The following is a 22,099-nucleotide window of genomic DNA, read 5'->3' on the forward strand; positions in this document are numbered from 1 at the left end:
TGAACCCATGACTGCCAACTCCAGAGCCCATGTACTATCAGTGAGGTCATCCTTCTAGAGCCACTGGGAGCTCCATGACAGAATACTAGCTGCTTACCCCAAATCCAATCCATCCTCCTCTTAATAAAATTACATTTATTTTGTGTGTATGCGTGAATAGGCACGAGTGCCACAGGGCACATATGGCTATCAGAGGACCACTCTGGGAAGTCCATTCTGGCCTGGAATGTGGCTGGGAAGGTGTTCCTGAAGCTATGCTGGACCATGAGGGCAACCGTAAAGACCAAAGACAGATCCTAGGATGTTGTTTGAAAATATTCACAGCTTGGACCCTGACCACCAGGGTTGGAGCCACTGCTGTGGCTTTGCAATTATTTCACATCTAAGAAAACTAAGCTGCTATTGTAATTAAGCCAACGGAACATTTGCCATCCAGACCAGGGCTGGAAGGCTACCCTCCTCCAAGCTTACACCTGTACTGTAACTTGGCTGGTATCTACCACAGCGACTGAGCAGGGATCATCCCGTTGATCACAATGTGCAGAGGACACTGCCTGTCCCACAGTGTGTGTGCCTCCCAGCAGGACCTACCTCGGGCCCTGGAGAGCTGGCGGGCAGGCCAGGGGCCCCAGTGTGCTGCTGCTTTAGCTCCTCTATCTGCTGCAGAGAGAAGAAGGGGCGGCGGCGGGAGGGGGGCTCCTCAGGGTGGCGCCGTCCCCACTCCTCAAAGCTGTTGGCATGTCGGCATCGGACGTGCAGGCGCAGGTTCTTCTTGTGGCGAGTGCTGAAGTGGCAGTACTCACAGGCAAAGGGCTTGGCTCCTGTGGGCACAGGGAAGGCTTGTACCCAGGCAGCCCTCCAGAGGCCGTCTGGGGGCCCAGGGGCCCTGAACTCATTCTAGCAAGTCACTACCACACTTGGACAGACACTGCTGTCCACTCTGGTGGACTAAACCGAAAGGACCAGGGACACCTCCACAGTTAGCCTTCCTGCTAGGGGCCATTCTCAAGGTCACCTTCCTAACCGTGACACAGTAGATACCTCCCATTTCACTCTTTCATAACTGAGGCAGAGAAAGTAAGCTGCTGGCATGGGCTTAGGAGGGAGGGAATGCTACAGAGTCCCTTTTCAGCCTAAGGGTAAATCTCTCTGTGGCTTGGGCTGCTGAGAGAGGACAAAGAGAGCTGAGCTCTGATTGGGGTGCTGGGAATGGAGGGCTGGCCTGACCTGTGTGCTTGACAGCCACGTGGGATAGCAGGAAATCCTCACGGAAGGTTCGGTAGGGACAAAAGCTGCATTTGAAGGGCTTGTCGCTAACGTGGGACAACTGGTGGTTCAACAGTGCTTTCTTGTCGTCACAGACAAACTCGCAGAACTCACATTTGAACCTGGAGGCAGTTTACAGGGAGCTCAGAAACAGGAGGGGTCCCTTCCCCACCCAGGGACCTCCAGGGGGACATTACCTGCGGTTGGCTACAGCCTGGATGTGTGTGAGCAGGTGCATTTTGAAGGTGTAGCGCTTTTTAAAGGACTTTCCACACTGACAGTGGGGAAGACAGAATTAGATGGGCGATGACCCAGAGAAGGCCCTGCCTCCAGCCACAGCTCTGCCCCGACCCACCCACCTTATCACACATGTGTGGCTTCTCGGTGCTGTGAGTCTTCATATGTTGCGTTAGTCTCTTTTGCATGGGGTACACACGGCCACACACTGGGCAAGGGAAAGAGCTCAGCTTTGGGGTCTGGGAAGATATAATGAGAGGTCAGAGGGAGAGAAGGGAGAGAGCAGGGGCTCTCACACCTCTTGAGCCCCCACCCCTATCTGCAGTCCAGGGCCTCCCAGGCCAAGGCCCCACACTCACCGGATCTGGCCTCTTCTTTCTGGGAAAGGAGAAAGCAAGTGTCACAGCACAGCTTCCCCATGGCCACCCAGTCTCAGCCCTGACCACCGCCTCGTTACCCACAGCCTCTTCTGAACCCGTGGAGAAACAGCGGGTGTCCACTGGGAGAATGCTAAGTTTCCACAGGCGACATGCTCTGTGCTGGTTAAGTGGGGTCACGGTCTTCTCCCCTCCATTCACAGAACACATTTTTGTACTACAGGCTCCAGGAAGCCTCACAGGAGAAAGCCCTAGAGAACAGGCTTCTACCTGGTGACCAGAATCCTAGCAGGCTACACAATCCCTTCTTTCAAGAAACCTGTAAGCATCTTGGAAAACTGTCACACATCCTGGTTCCAGAACCCCACAGGTCCCTCTACCCACTCTCTGCTCATAGGTTATATGCCAAAGATCTTTGCCGAAGCCACAGGCCTAGCCATAACTCACTGGGCAGCCAGCAGGCCTGAAAACATGGGCTTTGCCCAGTCCTAATCTGCTCTCAGCACTGAGGGAGGGCCTGCACCTGACCAGCACAAGACCTTCTCATCACATATGAACCCCTGTAGTCACACAACTTCCTTCAGGCCCCTCTACAACTGTCTCCACTTTCCAGATGAGAAACTAAAGCTCCCACTGAAGGAAGAGCCTGAACTGGGTACCTCCAGGCCCTGGCCCTGAGGATTCTTAGACCTAAGATCAGGGAGGGTTCATCTTGCCTTTCGGAATGTTTCTAAAACCGTATGAACGGGGCAGGCCCAGAGCGGGCATGCTCAGAGGACCCATGGTGCTTCTGGCCACGTTCTCCCTGCCTAGATCCCCTGCCCCTGCACAGCTCACTGACCGGTCCCGGCTGTGCACGGCTGCATGTCGGATGACATCCTTCCGGTAGACACTGGTGTAGCTGCATTCGTCACACTTGTAGGGCTTGCTGCCCACATGGTTGAACATGTGCTCCTAGGACAGACAGACAGACAGGGCTGCAGTTTCAGCTTCTCCTCCCTCTTCCTCACCCCGACCCGCGCTCCCTGCCTTGGGGTGAGTGTGGACAGCAGAGCCTGCTGCCTGGCTGGGACTCTTCCTAGAGGACACAGTTGCTGTGCCAGTCCTTGTACTGGCTTACCATCTGACCAAAAAGGACACCAATACTCAGAGTGAAAGGACCCTGTGACAGCAGGGCTTGGAGCTGGGCAGTGTGGCCTCATAGCCCATGCCTTTCCCAGTGCACTATGGGACAGTCCTGAGGGGCCTAGAAAACAACTCCAGGCCTGTGTATTCTGTGTGGGAGGAAGCAGCAGCACATGAAGAAAAGCACAGGACTGTCCACCAGGGCCTGAAGGACGAGCCTACGCTCCACCTTGCCACAGCATGGGCGCGGCCAAGTTGCAATTCTGCAGTAAATTGGTACAGTAAACACCTGGAACCTCAATGGGGCACGGTGTAGGCTGCTTTGGTCAACACCTCTGGGGCTAAAGGAAAGGAGCTGTTCCCTGAGGCATACCACTGCCACCTGCTGGAAGGACTCAGGTACTGTGAAGGAAGTACCCACAGGCCAGTCAGCAGTGAGACTAACGTGTCTACACTATCTCTAATGTGAACTAAACACTTCAAAAGTGAGGTGTTACTCACTGGACACTCTGTCAACTGCCTGTGGCAGCCCTCCACAGGCCCCCCACGCCCCAGCATCCTTCACAGGCTGGATGGCCAGAGTGCATAGGCAACTCCACACCCTACTGTGTGATTCTTCCTGCCCTGTGACCTCCTGGAAGACACACCTTGAGTGAGGACCAGCGGCGGGAGCGGTAGCTACATTGCAGGCACTTGAAGAGCTGTGGGTCGCCAGCTTCATGGGAATTGACGTGGAAGCGCAGGTCCTCGTGGGACAGGAAGCGTGAGCCACATATGCGGCACAGGTAAGGCCTGAGCAGTGGCTTGGGTGACTTGTAGTAGTACCTGCCAGGAAGGGATGGAGAAGAAGAAGCCACTGGCTGGGCTACAGGCCCAGGAAACTCCCACCAGCCTGTCAAGCTCACCTCTGCACCACTCTACCTACTTTCGGTATTTTTTCCCTAGGAACCTCCTGGAGGGTCGCCCTCGGCGGCGGGGTGGAGCATCAGATTCATCCTTGCAAGAGTGGGCTGTGTTCTCAGCATCGGACTGACTCACACTGGATTCCACCAGGCCCCTCCTCACCTTGCCCAGGACCCCTAGGCATCCTGGGCCCGAGGAGCTGGGAGCCTCGAGATCCAGCAGTTCTGGAGGGCTCTGTGTGCTCTGGGAACTCACCAGAGGCTCTCCTACACCTGTCATGACACAAAGATCACAGTCACACACTCTAGGACCAGAGGTCACTCAACTCCCAAAGCTGAGCAGTGATGGGCACTTCCAGTCACAGACTGGACAGAGGCAGCTCATGGTCAGAGGATAGAGAAGATGTCACCTTACTCAGCATAGCAGGACAGAAATGGGACAGTATCTCAGCAACAGCCCAGACAGCCAGGTTCTAGACTCAGCACCTTCACTGGTTGGCTGTGTGTCCACAAAGGCCCTCCCATCCCTGGGTCTCATCTGTCCCATCTCCCAACTGGTCTAGTGACCCACAGGAACACTGTGGATTTGGGAGACAACAACAGTGGCTTTGACACTGGAATACCCTTGTGAGGCTGGTGACCCAAGGGAGGGTCCACGGCAAGAAGACTTCCACGGACAGCTTACAGACTCGAAGTCTAATCCGAATGTGAAACCTTTTCAAACGATGTTGAAAAATACTATTCCAAGGCTGGAGAGACTTGGTTAAGAGTGCTGGCTGCTCTTCCAGAGGACCCAGGTTCAATTCCCTGCACTCACATGGCAACTTAGAACTGTCTAACTCCAGTCCTAGGGGATCTGATGCCTCCAGACACTGCATGCACATGGTAAATAGACATATATAGAGGCAAAACACCCAAGCATTTAAAAATAAGAAAATACAAACAAAGACTACTTCAAGGCTGGAGGTGTGTGACTCAGTGGTAGAGCACCTGCCTGCTGGCATGCACAAGGCCATGGGTCGCATCTCTGGCATTATCAACAAATTTTACTACCTTAAATATTAACACTATTTGGCCCCCATTAATCACAGAACTTAGAAGGCAGGCAGGAGCCGGGCGGTGGTGGCGCACGCCTTTAATCCCAGCACTCGGGAGGCAGAGCCAGGCGGATCTCTATGAGTTCGAGGCCAGCCTGGGCTACCAAGTGAGTTCCAGGAAAGGCACAAAGCTACACAGAGAAACCCTGTCTCGAAAAACCAAAAAAAAAAAAAAAAAAAAAAAAAAAAAAAAAGGCAGGCAGGTCAATCTTTGAGTTTGAGGCCAGTCTGGGCTACATAATGAGTTCCAGGCCTGTTGGAACTACATAGTAAGACTTTGTCTCAAAACAAACAAACAAAACACCACAACAAAATAAACAGAAAGAATGGATATGAAGGCCTAGTGAATAGACAAAGGCCTTTGCACCTAAGCCTGACACCTGAGTTCAATCACCAGAGCCCACAGGGTGAAAGAGAACCAACTCACACAAGCTGTCTTCTGACCTACACACACACAAAAATATGTACTAAGCCAGGCAGTGGTGGCACATACCTTTAATCCCAGCACTTGGGAGGCAGAGGCAGGTGGATCTCAGTGAGTTCGAGGCCAACCTGGTCTACAAAGTGAGATCCAGGTCAACCAGGACTGTTACACAGAGAAACTCTGTCTCCAAAAAAAAAAAAGAGAGAAAAAAAGAAAAAAAGAAAAAAGAAAAGAAAGAAAAACAAAACATAACAAAACAAAAAAAAAGTACTAATTTTTTTTTTCTTTAAAAATATTTTATGTCTGAGTGCTCTGCATGTTCACCTGCATGTTGAAGAGGGCATCAGATCCTGTTAATGATGTCTGGGAGCCACCGTGTGGTTGCTGGGAATTGAACTCAGGACCTCTGAAAGATCAGCCAGTGCTCTTAACCACTGAGCCATCTCTCCAGCCCTTACTTTTGTTTTTAATTAATGACAAACTGGAAACCATGTCTCCTTGTGTGTCCTGTACAAGTGTGATTGAATCTGTGGAACGGTCCATGTACCTGTTCCGGGACCAGCAAAGATACAGGAGGTTCTCAGCCCTTCTGTTCTTTATTCTTTGCCTTATTCACTTGACACAGGGTCTCCCAGTGATCCAGAAGCTCCACATTTTGGCTAGGCTGCATGGCCGATGAACTCCCAGGACCAACCTGTTTCTGCACCCCCACACTGGGAACACTGGCATACACAGCCACCTCAAGCTTTCCTTCTGTGGGTGCGGGGGCTTCAACTCTCCTCATGTTTTTGCAGCCAATTCTCTCCCACCGAGCCATTTCCCTGGACCCAGTACCATTCATTCCCTCTGTGAACCGCGGCCTGTGTGCGTTATATTTACTTTTGTGCAGGACAGACTCCAGAATCTACCTCCAAACTGTACAAACACAGGGGCCACCACACAAGCAGCTGCTGTCACTCTCCACTCATAAACGAGATCCAAGGGGCCAAGTGACATGCTCTAGGTCAGAGCATGGACTCTAGGTGAGAGAGCTTGGACTCAGCCCCGTGATAAACCATCCCCTAAGAACACAGCAGCCTCCAGTCTTACTTCTCTCTTCTCATCTCAGTACCATCTAAAGCCTTTATTGACTCACTCATAAAGGCACAACCCCTTCTCTTGCTGTGACAGTTTGTCACTGGAAGGCATCTGCCTAAAGCCTAAACAATCACCAAGGTTGGGTTTCTCCAGCAGGAGGGCTCCTTTCCGTGAGGCCTGCAGCTAGTGTTTGAGACTGCAGCTTTGCGTGCACTCGGTCTCTGAGGTATCCCAGAAGCATCAAGCAGCAGAGCCATGTGTGAACCCCACACAGCAGCCGTCCCATGACCAAGTCTTACCATCATGGAGGTCCGAAGTCTCTAGGCGAGGCAGTTTTCGGGGTCGGCCAGGCCTCCTACGAGGTCTTGGGGTGCTGGGGGTGGGGCGCTGGAGCCGTAGCTGCCGGCCCCGGGGCTCATCCTCAGCTGGATTATAGTCACTGTCCTCTGTGGAGACAGTAAAGGACAGTGTCTAGACCCACACTTCTGACAAATCCCACTGCCCTATGACTTCTCTCCACCAGTGAGGTCTCCTCCAAGAAGCTCTCTGCACCTTCCCCAGAGGACTATCCTTCCTTTCCCGGCAGATCTCCCGGCACCTGCCAACAGCTCACGTTAATTGTAAGCACAAAGAGGTGCCTGGTTCTCAAGCCACTTAAGCCACGTGTAGAAAACAGGCAGTGAGCACTGAGTCTACCAACTGAACTGTCCCACCTGGTGGACAATAGCCACACATGGCCACAGAACTGCAAACTGAGCCTGGTCCACTCAGAAACACTTGGTTATAAAATGCATACAAGATCTCCGAACACAAAGGAGAAAGAAGTGAGCCAGTTACGGTGGCACACACCTATAATCTCACCATCAGGAGGAACAAGAGGGAGGCCACCAAGGGCTACACAGGAAAACAAATCCACCTAAAAAAAATAGGGGGAAAAGGGACTGGAGATGTGGCTCGTCTGCTGCCTTTGCAGAGGACTCAAGTTCAGTTCCTAGCACCCATATGGAACAGCTCACAACTGCCTGTAACTCCAGCTCCAGGGGATACAGCACCCTCTTCTGGCAGCCAGAGCTATTGCACTCAATATGCACACACCCACACTCAGACATACACATAATTAAAACCACCACCAAAAACTCTGGAGAAAAACAATGGGCTAGGGAAGTGGCTTATCAATGACACACTTGCTGCCAAGCATGAAGATCTGAGTTCAACATCCCAGAACCCATGTCAGAAAGCTGTGCGTGGCCATGGATGCCAATAGTCTCAACGCCAGAGAGACAGACAGGAGGGTCCCCAGGACATCCTGGCTAGCCAGTATAGCAGAAACAGCAAGTTCTAGGTTCAGTGAGAGACCCTGCCTCAAAAAGTAAGGTGGAGAGCCATTGAAGAAGTCACTGACATTAACCTCTGGCCTGCAGAAGCATCCACACAAACGTGTGTGTGTGCATATAACATTTTACTGGTTTGAATTGGGGTCTCATGTAGCCTAGGCTGGCCTCAAACTATATGAGAGTGACCATGAACTCCTGATATTCCTGCCTCTACTTCATGTACCACTGTGCCTTGTTTTACTAATAGTTTTTATGACTATATGCTGAATTACTTTAGATACACGGGTAAATAAACTGTGACTAATAAAGCTATGAAAAGTGCATATATATATATATATATATATATTTTTTTTTTTTGCTTGCATTCTATTTCTTCTGTTGTCCTGTATTTCAGTATGCAGCACATTCCACAGCCTAACGTTCTCCTGTACTAGAGGGCACTGGGGGATCTCCATCCAGGTGGGCAGCCAGGATCTCAGTATCTGAAGATGAGTGTGGGCACAAAGGGGTTACCCTGGAGAGTGGCTTACCCTCTAGATCATCAATGGCCCCAGCATCCACAATGTCATCCTCCTCCTCCTCCTCCGGCCCTTCCTCCTCTGTGGTCCTGGTAGACGTGCCCCACTTCCGGAGACGGCCCCTCTTACCAGCTGCCACTGCTGCCGCCGCCGCCACTGCAAGAGCAGAACAAGCTGCTATGTCTGGCTGTGTGCCCTCCCCCACAGACCTACTGGCTGCCGGAGCCACACCTGGCCGGAAGTGCCGCTCCCGCATGTGGCGGAGCAGGGTTGCCTTGGTGCTGCTCCGGTACTGGCACATCTTGCACTTGAACTGCTGCACAACCACCACCTCCATCATGGCCTCCAGGCTCTGCAGGTCCAGCTCGTCAGTGTCGGAGGCTGGCGGTGGCTGTGCTAGAGAGTGGGGCTCTCCCTGAGGCTCCTCAGGAGGCTCAAGGCATGTAGATGTGGATGTGGGGCCATCGGCCAGGGTTTCAATGGCTGCCAGACTATTGGCCAGGGTGGAAGTAGACATTGGTGATGTCATGGGAGCACCTGAGGACAGGAGAGAAAACAGAAGGTAGGACTGCCTATGAGCTTCAGCTGCTCTCCCCAGGCAGGCCCAAATTCCCCACAGCAATGGCTAACCCTCTAGGGTTACACAGAGACCTGTCTTCTACTCTCATCTATTACAGTGATCCCTGGTACTCGCAACAGGGTTCCTACCATCATCCGGGCCTGGCAGGATCAGGTACTGGGTGGTTTCAGCTCCTCCTTCCTCAGCACTGGTCACAGTGATGCAGCCTGGCAGAAAGGCAGAGGTAACAGTCCTCAGAGGGACCCCAGCTGTAGGCCCACACCCTTGAGCTCTATCTACTTGACAACTGGACCAGTTGCATCACCCCTTTGAACTATGGGTACTTACACTGCAGGTTGGCGGGAAGTCTGGTGGGGTGATGTGCTACCCCAGGCACCAGGATGCTGGAGCTACCCTACCTGCCCAGTCTTTGACAAATGGGCCTAGAATGTCTTCCTCTGCTCTCTCCACACTTCCTCGGGATACAGATCCTGCACTATCTCTTTCAGAGTGCTTCTCAAAGACTATGCCAGAGCTTTGTGAGGTGCTGGGGCGTTTGTGCTAACTAACCATAAAAGACCCAGTGTCGTAGCTTGAACTCAGAGGTCACCTATCTGTGCTTACTGCCCAGGACCACCCTCCACTTATCAGTGTCATTGGTAAGTCATTTTTGTGTCCTCTGTGCCTTTCAATTCTCATGTGGTCCAGGTTAATGACAGCCATCTCCTCTGGGGGTCACTGGAAGATCTGTGACCTCTTGTGTATCAAGTGTTTATAACTGCCCCCAGCACAAAGCCAGATATAACTGCTTCTATTTTTAAAAATTCGCTACTGTTGCACATACATTGTGTGTATGGACATGCATGTGGACGTCTGACGACAACTTTCTGGAAGTGGTTCTTTCCTTCCACTGTTCCATAGGTTCAGGAGTGGTCACCAGGCCTGCCTGGCAAGCACTTCACTTACTGGTCCCAGGTACAACCATCTCTACTGCTCAGTGCTATGACATCCAGGCATCGTACGAAGAACTCACTGTGGCACAGCTATCAGTTCCCCTCACACATTCCACAGGAAGGTAATTAACCTTCATTCCTAGAGCTGCCTGTGGGATTCTGAAGGGCCACACCCTCTCCCTACTCACTCTGGATGAGGTCCGGGCCAATGGTAGACTCAATGATCTTGTCAATGGCAGCACCTAGGTCTGAAGAGGAAGCTGCACAGTCCGACACCAGCATGCTGGGGTCTGGGAGAACACTGGAATGCACCAGGGCTGGGGGGCCGCCTGGCACCTCTGCCACTGTTCCCCGGGACACAGAAGATGAATCAGGGAGGTAGCCATGAGGCAAGGGGTCTGTTGAAACGCTCTCGGATACCTCCTCCTAGGAACGGGAAGCAGAGGGCAGTTTAGGAGCAGGACAGAGCAGCCTGCAGATCCCTAAGAACAAAGCAAATAAAGCCACCCACACTTCCCCACAGAGGACTAGGAGAGCTCTCCAGGCACTGAGAGCCCTAAAGCCCATGGAGGTAGTCAGGCATTACCCTGGGGTTAAAAGAAGGACCTCTCTAAACTACATATCACAGCCAGGAGGGACAATTTTCAAAGGGCTTTTTTTTGCATAAATTACTCCCTCTGCCTCAAACTCCTCCATCATCATCCCATCGCTAGTTTGCACCCAGCCTTCACATAACCGTTTAGCCGATACCTCCTCTCGGAAGCCAAGCTGGACCTACTTAGGACCTTCTCCAGCGCACCCTGCAGTGACTTCATCCCCTCTATCACACTGGTATGGCAGGTTGGGTGTACACTCCCAGAGAAGCTGTCCAATATGGACCCAGTCCTTAGCCCAGACCTATCACACTCCTGCACCTGGATGCTTTCCATACCAGGCTGTGCTCTCTGCAAAGACCCAGACCACACCTGTCCCGACCACACAGGGTCCCTTGCTGTAACCCCGTAATTTAGCATATGTTAGAGTAGGCCCATTTCTGCTGAGTTAATGAAACCCTAGACTGCACCCCAAGGGCCACTGCTTAGTATTCTCCATCAAGCGGTGTCGGGACACAACCACTACCTTGAAAAAGTACTAAGGGATAAACATACTTCTAATTCTCACTTGACAGAGGAGTGAGGTGAGGGCTAGAAGCCGGGTAGCTCACTCAAGATCACAAAGTACTGGGTCAGGAAGAGACAGCTCACGCTGTTTTCTTCCCTTACAGCCTAGCACCCATAGAATCAGGCATTCCCATGCCATTTGACGGATCGGAAGACTAAGGATACTATAAGACGGATCAACATTTGAACCAGGAAAGGCTGACAGAGCATGAGGGCTCTGGGTAGAACAGTGGATAATTAATCCTAGCATGCTCTGCCTCAGTTTCCCTTTCTGCAGGATCTGGAACAAGTGGTTTAGGTATATCCCTTAACTATGGGGTTTGTCAAAAAACAAACACACACACACACAAAACCCCCACAAACTACCACAGCAGTTTGGCCCGGCACAGCGGCCGCGTCAAACAACAGTATTTTCTACAAGTAAGCTTTGCTGGATGGTCCCCTTGCCCACACCGTCCGGCCTGGTCCATACCACAGAGCGGCTGCCACTGTCGGAGCTCTGCCCTACGCCAGAGTCATCGGCCTCCGTCACTCCTGGGGCGGTCGCCGCGTCGCTGCTGTCCGCGGACACGGCTTCCGAAGTGCCCACACCCAGGCCGCTCTCGGAGGGCTCCTCCGGGTGGCCAGGCCGGGGGGCCGCGTCGCTACTGCTCTCCACCTCGTTCTCCTCCATGGGTTCGGGGCACCGCCAGACAGCGACGCGCAGAGTATGAGGCTTTCACTCTGCCAAAAGACACAGCCATGGCTGCAACAAGTGGTCCGCCTTTCGGGTCCGGCCAAGCTGTACCCACCCAGATGCATCGGTGTGCCCATTCCGCAGATGCAAAGACTGAGCATCCGACCAGACGAGGCGGGGTTTCCTCGAGTCCTGGAAAGGGAAGCTTCCAGAAGAGGACAGCGACGCCTCGCCTCTCAAGCTAGGGCCCCTCGGGGAAAGGTGGTCGCGGGGGGTGATCGCCGCCCTTTGCTCCTCCCAGAGGCGTGGATCACCCTCCGACCCAGGGCGGGCACAGCGGTTCAGCCCTCCGGACCCCGCGTCCCCTCGGATGAGGAGCCAGTGGTACAGCCCGCAGGCCCCCGGGGTCAGTGGTTCGCTCCCCCTCCCCGGGCTCCCCTGCGGAGGGGGCTGACAGCGACGGTCTCGGGGCTTGGTGACTCGGGGCTGTCCCCGGCGCTGCCTGAGCTCCAGGCCCGACGCCATCTTGTGGCGGCGCCGGGTTTCCGCTCAGGCAAATGCGAGAGCGGCTAAAGGGCCTGGGACCCCGGGGCCCTGTTCGGACAGCCCCGCCGGCCCGGGAGCTCGCCACCCGGCAGCCCCGCGGTAGGGCCCTAGTGCACGGCAGTATGCAGTGGGGCGGCCCGCCTCCGGCTGTCGCTAACCTGAGCCCCTAGCTGCTGCGTCGCTCTCCGACTCCGGCATCGACGAGGTCGCCATCCTCTCACCCCCGTCGCGGAGGAACCCATCAGCCTCCCTTGAACCGGAACTACTTGCGCCGCCGCCCCCGGGGAAAGACAGATTTGCGGGGTGTTAGAAGGCTTCTCAGAGGGCTCAGAACCGTAGACGGGTCCCGAGAGACTCTCGAAGTTTATAGGCTGCCTAGCCTGCGGGGGCTGAGGTCAGCTCGGGAGGGGGACTACTTTTCCTCGTGGCGGATGGCTACATAGGAAGTGCAGTGACGTCACGCAGGCCCTCCAAGGCTTGCAGGAGGAAGCGCGGCGGAGGCGCCTGGCCCTCGTGGGCGTGGCGCCTGGCTCCCGTGGGCGGGGCTCCCAGCGCCTGGCTCCCGTGGGCGGGGCGCCTGGCTCCCGTGGGCGGGGCTCCCAGCGCCTGGCCACACCTCCTGGGGTCGCTTCGGGGAAACGTCGCAGCGCAGGACAGCCTAGAGGTGTCGGGAGGGGAGGAGACGTCAGCCGTTTTCCTAGCTTTTCGCCTATGGCTTAAAGCTCCTCTCCAGCCCGATCGCGTCCTCCCGGGTTAGGATTGCTGTGCCGTGGGGATGGGAGCATACACAGACGGGGAAACCGAGGTTTGAGGACAGAAAAGGCTGGTCCGGAACCACTTAGGGGCTTCGGGATAGGGTGATGGCGGAGGTCAGGAGTTTTAGAGAAGAGTTAATGTTTGGCCCATAGTGCACTTCTCAACTGTATCTCCTTTCTCTCTCTCTCCCTCTTTCCCTCTCCTTTTTGCGTTTTTTCGAGACAGGGTTTCTCTGTGTAGCCCTGGCTGTCCTGGAACTCTCTCTGTAGACTAGGCTGGCCTCGAACGCACGGAGAATCGCCTGCCTCTGCCTCCCGAGTGCTGGAATTAAAGACCTGCACCACTACCGTCCGGCTCTTTCTTCCTCCTCCTTTTTTTTTTTTTTTTTTTTTTGAGACAGGATCCTAATATGTAGGCAAGGCTGGCCTAGAATTCTAGAATTCACAGAGGTCCGCCAGCCTCTGCCTCCTGAGTTCTGAGGTTAAAGGCAGGGTGTTGGGGATTAAAGGTCTGTGACACCATGGCAGCTCTAAACTTCGTTTTCTAAGATTTATTTTTAATTATAATTTAGTTTGTTTTTAATTATATGTGAGTGTGTATTTCTTAACATTATTAGGACTGGAGGTCTAGACACCCCAGCTGCCCTTTGGTCATTGTAAGTAGTGTAGGTGTGTTTAGAAGTTGGGGAATTAGCTCAGTGGCAAACACAAGGCCCCGGGTTCGATTCCCAGCACACTATCGCAAGCAGTGTTAGGTATTTTTAGAAATCTGCAATCCTTTTGGCTCAGTGTGGTGGCCCAAGCTTTTAATCCAGCACTCAGTAGAGAGAGGTTGGTGAATCAGAGTTCACATAGACTAGCCAGGGCTACATAGTTATTTCCAGAATTCACATTATGGAAGGAGAGAACCAACTCTTCCATGCTGTCCTCTGACCTCCACATGCTAGGTCTGACATGTGTGCATGAACTCACAGACATACGCACAAGTAAATGCTTAGAAGAAAGAAAATCTAGGGGCTGGAGAGATGCTTCAGCAGTTAAGAGCACTGACTGCTCTCCCAGAGGACCTGGGTTCAGTTCCCAGCACCCACACGGCAGCTCACACCTGTCTGTAACTCCAAGATCTGACACCCTCATACAGACATACATACAGGCAAAACACCGATGCACATGAAACAATAAAAAATGAAAGAAAATCGCAGTTGCGACTGATGACATGTACACCTTCAATCCCAGCACTTGGGAGGCAGAGGACTCTCCTGAGTTTGAGGCCAGCCTGGTCTCCAGGACAGCCAAGGTTACACAAAGAAACCCTGTCTCTAGCCCCACCACCACCCAAGAACAAAAATGTAGTGAAAAGGACAAAGTTGCTTTGAGTTCATTCATGAGGGCTCTTAAATTCTTTTCATATAAAGTCCCCCATTCCTAATTTTCCCTCTTAGGTAGAGGGAACAGAGCAGGAGGTCTGTGGAGAGATTCCATCCTTGCTCCCCCTCTTTCCCACCCAGCGTTACCAGGCCTCTAGAGCAATCCTTGAGACTGGCTTCACGGCAGGTTGGTTTTCACACTTCCCTATACCCTTCCGTAGTCTGTTGGATGCCTTCTGCCTCTGACCACGTCACCCATGCCCAGGTCAGTGTACCCAGAGGTAGCCCCACAAAGCTCATAACCATTGCCAGCCCAGCTGAACTCCGGCCCTAACCAGATGACAGGATTGCAGGAAGAGAAAAGAATAGGGCTCATGGCTGGTGTTTGTTTACCCAAGGAAGCAGACTTCTTTCCTCTGTTTTGGGTTTCTGGGACTGGGGAGAGATGGCTCAGCTATTAAGAACACATACTGTTCTTGGAGAGGGAATGAGTTTAGTTCCCAGCAGCCACTTCTGGTGGCTCACAGCTGCTAACAACAGCTCCAGGGGCGCCGTCTTCTGGCCATCTTGGGCAATTGCACTCACTTGTACATACCTTCATACAGACATACATGTATATACACAATTTAAAAATAAGCTGGGCATGGTGGCACATGCCTTTAGTTCCGGCACTCAGGAGGCTGGGTCTCTGTGAGTTCAAGGCCAGCCTGGTCTACAAAGTGAGTTCCAGAACAGTCAAGGCTGTTACACAGAGAAATCCTGTCTTGAAAAAAAAACAAAACAAAACTTTAAAGAATGAAGATTAAAGGCACACGCCTTTAATCCCAGCACTCGGGAGGCAGAAGCAGGCGGATCTCTTTGAGTTCCAGGCCAGCCTGGTCTACAAATAAATGATTTCCAGGATTGCCAGGGGCTACACACAGAGAAACCCTGTCTTAAAAAAACAAAAACAAAACAAAACAAAAAAGAATGGAGGTTAAGTAAATAAAAAAACACGTACACACTGGGTCTTATGAGACCTAGGTTTGCCTTGAACTTGCTGTGTAGCCAAGGCTGACCTTGAAGTCCTGATGCTCCTGCCCCTCCCTCCCAAGGGCCTGGAGTATAGGCATGAGCCGCCAAGCACAGTTCAAGTCCTGGTTTCCTGACTACCAGTCCAGGGTTCTCCCACTAGAGCATGTTGTTGGGAAGAATGGAAGCAGTGAGGACAGGTGCTCTCATCTAAAGGCTGTTAAAGTGGACAACTGAGAAAAAACAAGCCAAGAGGGAAAAAGAGGAACTTCACTAGGTACTGTATGGTGCTTTGATGCATCATTTTAAAGAGTCTCACTATGCACCCCAAGTTGGCCTGGAACTCCTGGGTTATCATCCTTGTTTCTGCCTTCTGAGCACTAGAATTACAGGTATATCTTACTGTGCCCAGTACATCATAGTATCTTAAAGAATGGAGGCGCTGTGACAGTTGAATGAGAATGGCCCCCATAGGCTCATATATTTGAATGTTTGGTTCCCAGTTGGTAGAACTGTTTGGGAAGGATTAGGAGGTGTGGCCTTGTTGGAAGAGATGTGTCACTGGGGGTGGGCTCTGAGGTTTCAAAAGCCCACCCCATTTCCAGTAAGCTCTCTCTACTTTCAACTTGTGGATCAGGATGTAAGGTCTTAGCTGCTGCTCCAGCTTCATGCCTGCCCACCTGCTGCCATGCTTCTCCTGGTCATGATGATCATGGGCTCTTAGCCCTCTGACACCATGAGCCGGAATAAATGTTTTCTTTTATAAGTTGCCTTGGTCATGGTGTCTCTTCACAGCAATAGAAAAGTAACTAAGATAGTATTCCTTTTTTTCTTTTTCTTTTTGTCACTGGCAAAATACCTGAAGTAACCAAAAAGTTTTATCATCCCCCCAGTACCCCTGCAATGTTGCTGTCTGTCTATTCATTAATATCTCTTCTAATAAACTTTTTTTTTTTTTTTTTTTTGGTTTTTCGAGACAGGGTTTCTCTGTGTAGCTTTGCGCCTTTCCTGGAACTCACTTGGTAGCCCAGGCTGGCCTCAAACTCACAGAGATCCGCCTGCCTCTGCCTCCCAAGTGCTGGGATTAAAAGCGTGCGCCACCACCGCCCAGCCTAATAAACTTCTTTTACAAAGAATGATCAATCAGTATAGCCTTTGAACTCTGTTTTAGGGTGTCTTTTTGCTGTGATAAAATATCATGACCAGCTAGGCAGCGTGGCGCACGCCTTTAATCCCAGCACTCAGGAGGCAGAGCCAGGTGGATCTCTGAGTTTGAGGCCAACCTGGTCCACAGAGCAAGATCCAGGACAGGCACCAAAACTACGCAGAGAAACCCTGTCTTGAAAAAACTAGAACAAAAACCATCATGACCCAAAATGTGTTAGTTTGAATGTAATTGGCTCCTCAGTGGCACTATTAGAAGATATGGCCTTGTTGGAGGAAGTGTGTCACTGTGGAGGCAGACTTTTAAGGTTTTCTATGCTCAGGATACTGTCCAATGTCTCAGTCGACTTTCTGTTGCTTACAAGATGTAGGACTCTCAGCTACTCCAGCACCATGTCTGCCTGTACGCTGCCATGTTCCCCGCCATGATGATAATGGACTGAACCTCTGAAACTGTAAGCGAGCCACCCAATTAAATGTTTTCTTTATAAGAATTGCCATGTTATGGTGTCTCTTCACAGCAATAAAAACCCTAGCTAAGACAAAAGGCAACTCAGGAAGGAGAGGTTTTTTGGGGGTTTTTGTTTGTTTGTTTGTTTGTTTTTGTTACACTTCCATATCATGTTTATCCTCAAAGGGATTCAATATAGGAACTCAAACGGCAGGAACCTGGAGGCAGGAGCTGATACTGAGGCCATGGAGGGGTGCTGCTTACTGGCTTGCTCCTCATGGCGTACTCAGCCTGCTTTCTTATTGAACCCAGGACCACCAGCCCAGGGATGGCACCATCTACAATGGGTCTGGGTCCTCCTACGTTAATCACTAAGAAATTGCTCTAAGGCTACCTACTGCCCAATCATATGGAGGCATTTTCTCAATTGAGGGTTCCTCCTTTCTAATTATAGTTTTTATCAAGTCGACATAAAACTAGGCAGCACACTCCCCAAATGTGAAACCTTTCAGTAACAGCTAAAGGGGAGGATGAGTGCCTTTGGATCATTGTGTCAGAGGTTTCAGTCCACAGCCTGCTGCCTCTGCTCTGGGGCCACAATAAGTCCTAAACATAGAGGACCAATCACATCATGGTGGTCAGGGAGAAGATAGTACCTTCAAAGGCCTCCAGTGGCCTTTCAAGAAGGTACCATCTAGTAGCCACTCAGCTATTAATCCATTGATGAATTTAGCACTTCATAATCCAATCACTTCTCAATTGTACCACAAGCTGGGGACCAAGCCTTCAATACAAACCATTTAGGAAGACACTTCTTGCCCTTTTTTTTTTTTCTTTTTTTTTTTTCTTTTTTTTTTTTTTGTTTTTTTGAGACAGGGTTTCTCCGTGTAGTTTTGGTGCCTGTCCTGGATCTCGCTCTGTAGACCAGGCTGGCCTCGAACTCACAGGGACCCACCTGGCTCTGCCTCCCAAGTGCTGGGATTAAAGGCGTGCCTTCTTGCCCACCCATTTTATAGCAAAAGGTTATCTTCCATGTAGAGAGAAGAAACCTGAGGCTAAAGAGAGACTTCTCCAAGGTCACGAATAGAGGTAGGATGGGGAGCTGTGGTGGGTGGAATGAAAATGGTTCCTATAACCTCATATATTTGGTGCTTAGTCACCAGGGAGCAGAACTATTTGAGGATTAGAGGGATTAGGAGGTGTAGCCTTGTTAGAGGAAGTGTGTCAGTGGGGTGGGCTTTGAGTGTCTCTCTGCCTCTCTGTCTCACTGCTTGTGGATAAGGATGTAGCTCTCAGCTACTGCTCCAGGCCATGCTCTCCACCACGTTGATAATGGACTAAACCTTTGAAGCTATAAGCAAGCCCCCAGTTAAATGCTTTCTCTTATAATGATTGCCTTGATCATGGTGTCTCTTCACAGCATGTGACTAAGACAGGAGCCAAGTAAATCTCGATTCCAGAGCCACATGGAATTTAGCTGCCTTTAAAAGTGTTAAGGGGCTGGAGAGATGGCTCAGTGGTTAAGAGCACTGGCTGTTCTTCCAGAGGTCCTGAGTTCAACTCCCAGCAACCACATGGTGGCTCTCAACCATCTGTAATGAGATGTGGCGCTTATAATAAATAGCTAAATCTTTAAAAATAAAAATAAAAAAAAAATAAAAGTGTTGTTAAATACACTGCCAATCTCTGAGTTCAAGGCCAGCCAGGGCTACATAGTAAGACAGTCCTTATCGCAAAAAATAAACCAGCAAGCCAGGTGGTGGTGGCGCACACCTTTAATCCCAGCACTCGGGAGGCAGAGCCAGGCGGATCTCAGTGAGTTCAAGGCCAGCATTGTCTACAGAGTGAGATCCAGGACAGGCACCAAAACTACACAGAGAAACTCTGTCTTGAAAAACCAAAAAGAGAAAAAAAAAAGTTAATCCAGCTCAGCCTGTCAATAGCCTGGCCAAGAGACCTGCCTCAGGAAAGCTGGCTTGCCTTGAATCATGCTAAAGAGTTGGGAGGACTAATTACCCTTTTCAGGCACTTCCAGAAGCCCTACCCTCTGCTGCTCACTCCCTGTAGGTGGGCTAAGCTTATTCACTTTTCCGAATCACTCGGGACTGCATGGTTTTTCATTTTACTTTCTTTTTCTTTTGGATATTGGCTAGCTTGGGTATACTTTCCCAGACTTACTGGGCTTTCTCCCTTTCTCTGATGCTATCCCCTCCCCCCTCCATGATGTGGCCCCTTATAGACATCATGGCTTTCTCTCCCTCTTCTCCATCTTCCTCCTCTGGAAGTTGCCAGTATTTATAACTTGCCTGCCCTGAGAGTTTCCTTTTATTATTATTATTATTATTTATTTTGATCGCTAAAAAAAATTGTCCTTAAGCTTCCTTCTCCAAGTATTCTTAAATTCTTTTATTTATTTATTATTGTTGTTGTTGTTTTTCAAGACAGGGTTTCCTGTGTAGCTTTGGAGCCTATCCTGGATCTCGCTCTGTAGACCAGGCTGGCCTCGAACTCACAGAGATCTGCCTGGCTCTGCCTCCCGAGTGCTGGGATTAAAGGTGTGCGCCACCACCGCCCATCTTGTGATGGTGGCTCACAACCATCTACAATGAGATCTGGTGCCCTCCTCTGGCCTGCAGACAGAACACTCACTGTATACATAATAAATAAATAAATCTAAAAAAAAAAGAAAAAGAAAAAGAAAAGAAAAGAAAGAAAGAGCCTCTCACAGCCTGGCTCAGAGGCTGTAGGACTTAGAGAAGATGGGATTAGTGTGATTGCTGTGGAAGTGGAGAAGTAAATAAATAAATACCCACTCCATCTTGAGACAGAGGCTGCAGAGCCTGAAGCAACTCAAGGAAGACGAGCCCCAGGTGGACTGGCCCCTGGGAACCCTAGGACACTAGGTCACCACCATGTTCCAGAGGAGGAACAGACATTACTAAGACTATCAGACATGTGATGTCCCATTGGCTCAGCCTGGCAAGACTGTGTTCACAGGAGAGTTAAGTTCTTTCAGGGCCCTTATTTCCCTTAGGTATGCTGTATACGTTTATACCATGAAAGAGAGTATACTGGGAGGAGAGATTGTTTGCTCAGTCATGGCCCTTTCTGTGGCTGATTTTTTTAAAAAGCTGTTTCACTTATTTATTTATTTTTTTGTCTGTGTGACAAAAACAGTTTTGGGGAAAAGGGGGCATTTTAGTGCACAATTCCAGGTTACAGTCTAGGATAGCAGGGACGTCACAGTGGCCAGAGCTGCAAATGACGATCGATCGTATCCATACCAAGAGCAAAGAGATATAAGCACATGCAGGTTTTCTTGCTTGGGCTCATCTCTATTTCTCCACAGTTCAGGACTCCTGCCCAGGGAATGGTGCTGACCACAGAGGAATCTGTCCATCTCTACCCCCTCTGTTCCGGAATTTTTACATGGATGCTGGCGATCCCAACTCAGATCCATACACTTGTATACCAAGCACTTTATCACTGAGCCGTCTCCCTAGCCCCAACACACTACCATTTAAAACTCTTTTCCAGGCCAGTCATGGTAGCACATGCCTTTAATCCCAGTATGCCCAGAGGCAGATCTCTGTGAGTCCAAGGTCAGCCTGGCCTACATAGTGACTTTGAGGACAATCAGGGTTATGTAGAGAGACCTTGTCTCAAAAATAAAATAAAATTCCTTCCTAACAACATTGTCCTTTCTGAATGAAATAAGAGGAGGGGGACACGGCCTCTCCTAAAGTATGGAGAAGACTTTTTACTATAGATATAAGAAGAAAAGCAGGCAGAAAAGTCATGGCCCTTTCTGCAAGCAGATGTGGCTGATTTTAAAGATTGGGTCTCTCTGTGTAGCCCTGGCTGGCCTAGAACTCACAGAGACCTACCTGCCTCCCTCCCCAGTGCTGGGATTAAAAGCACACACCACCAAGCCCAGTGTCCTGATCCCTCTGCCCCTGAACTAGGCTGAGCAAGGCAAGACAGCCCCCACCAAACCGAGTAGGGGTGGGGAGATGAGCCGTGGCCTCACGACAGCTCATGGGGATGAAAAGTGGGATAATTTGTGGAGAATGACATCAGATTACAGAGAGCTGAATACATAGTGATACCTATTCCTGCAACTACCCATCGCTGCTCTTTTGATGAAATGATTGACACGTGGGCTGAAGGGATTGCTTAGCAGCACAGGAGAGCACTGGCTGCTCTTCCAGAGGACCCAGGTCCAACTCCCAGCACCCACATTGCAGCTCACAAACGTATGTAGTTCCAGGGGATCTTTTACCGTTTTTGGTCACAGACATGGTACAGAAACATACATGCCGGCAAAACACCTACGTACATAAAGATAAACAGACATTTTAAAAAAAGAAATAATTGATACAGATGATGGTTTTTTTCTTGCTGCATTGGGCCCTGTTACTGTTTCTTTTTTAGTATCTAATTTGCTGCCAAAGATGAATTATCATTTGCCTGGAACAGATGGTCGTGAGCTTTCAGAACCCCTGTTCACCCTCTGTAAAAAGAGTTCAGTACACAGTGCTAACCCTGAGTGTCTTACAGATCTGGGAGAGCGTCTGGAAGAACAGTGTCAACAGAAATGGAAGAATGTGGATGCAGGCACCCTGTATGGTTTGGAAAAGACACTCCCAGAAGCCATAACATTGTTGAGTGAAAATCCCTATAGGTTTCTGGATAGGGAGTCCTATGAGGCCCCCCAAATCATAAAACCTACTGTCATTTGTGCTGGGTAGGTTTTTTGTTTGTTTGGTTGGTTGGTTGGTTTTGTTTGTTTTTGTTTTTTGTTTTTTCGAGACAGGGTTTCTCTGTGTAGCTTTGCGCCTTTCCTGGAACTCACTCTGTAGCCCAGGCTGGCCTCACACTCACAGAGATCTACCTGCCTCTGCCTCCCGAATGCTGGGATTAAAGGCATACCACTACCGCCCATCTTGTGCTGGGTAGTTTTATATCAACTTGACACAAGCTAAAGTCATCAGAGAGGAGGGAGCCTCAACTGAGAAAAGGCCTCCAGAAGATCAGGCTGTAGGGCATTTTCTTAATCAGTGATTGATGGGGGAGGGCTGTTATGGAATATTTGTTTAC

The 22,099-nt window shown here is 50.6% G+C and overlaps 1 protein-coding gene across 1 annotated transcript in view; it reads right to left on the reverse strand.

Annotated features, from left to right (window-relative positions):
* Znf335 (zinc finger protein 335) overlaps positions 1-12,697 on the reverse strand; it is a 24,321-nt gene extending 11,624 nt beyond the window's left edge. Inside the window, exons 1-15 of the mRNA XM_059261912.1 lie at positions 12,410-12,697; positions 11,502-11,752; positions 10,058-10,295; positions 9,066-9,143; positions 8,589-8,894; positions 8,370-8,513; positions 6,805-6,951; positions 3,931-4,180; positions 3,653-3,830; positions 2,722-2,834; positions 1,863-1,881; positions 1,626-1,742; positions 1,464-1,540; positions 1,228-1,388; positions 592-821 (exon numbers count right to left, since the gene is read on the reverse strand). Coding sequence (XP_059117895.1) covers positions 592-821; positions 1,228-1,388; positions 1,464-1,540; positions 1,626-1,742; positions 1,863-1,881; positions 2,722-2,834; positions 3,653-3,830; positions 3,931-4,180; positions 6,805-6,951; positions 8,370-8,513; positions 8,589-8,894; positions 9,066-9,143; positions 10,058-10,295; positions 11,502-11,702 — 2,259 coding nt within the window. The 5' untranslated portion in view covers positions 11,703-11,752; positions 12,410-12,697. The remainder of the gene's footprint in view (positions 1-591; positions 822-1,227; positions 1,389-1,463; positions 1,541-1,625; positions 1,743-1,862; positions 1,882-2,721; positions 2,835-3,652; positions 3,831-3,930; positions 4,181-6,804; positions 6,952-8,369; positions 8,514-8,588; positions 8,895-9,065; positions 9,144-10,057; positions 10,296-11,501; positions 11,753-12,409) is intronic.
* Positions 12,698-22,099: the final 9,402 nt, after the last annotated feature.

This window comes from Peromyscus eremicus, chromosome 4 (assembly GCF_949786415.1).
Source record: "Peromyscus eremicus chromosome 4, PerEre_H2_v1, whole genome shotgun sequence".
NCBI classification, from domain to species: domain Eukaryota; kingdom Metazoa; phylum Chordata; class Mammalia; order Rodentia; family Cricetidae; genus Peromyscus; species Peromyscus eremicus.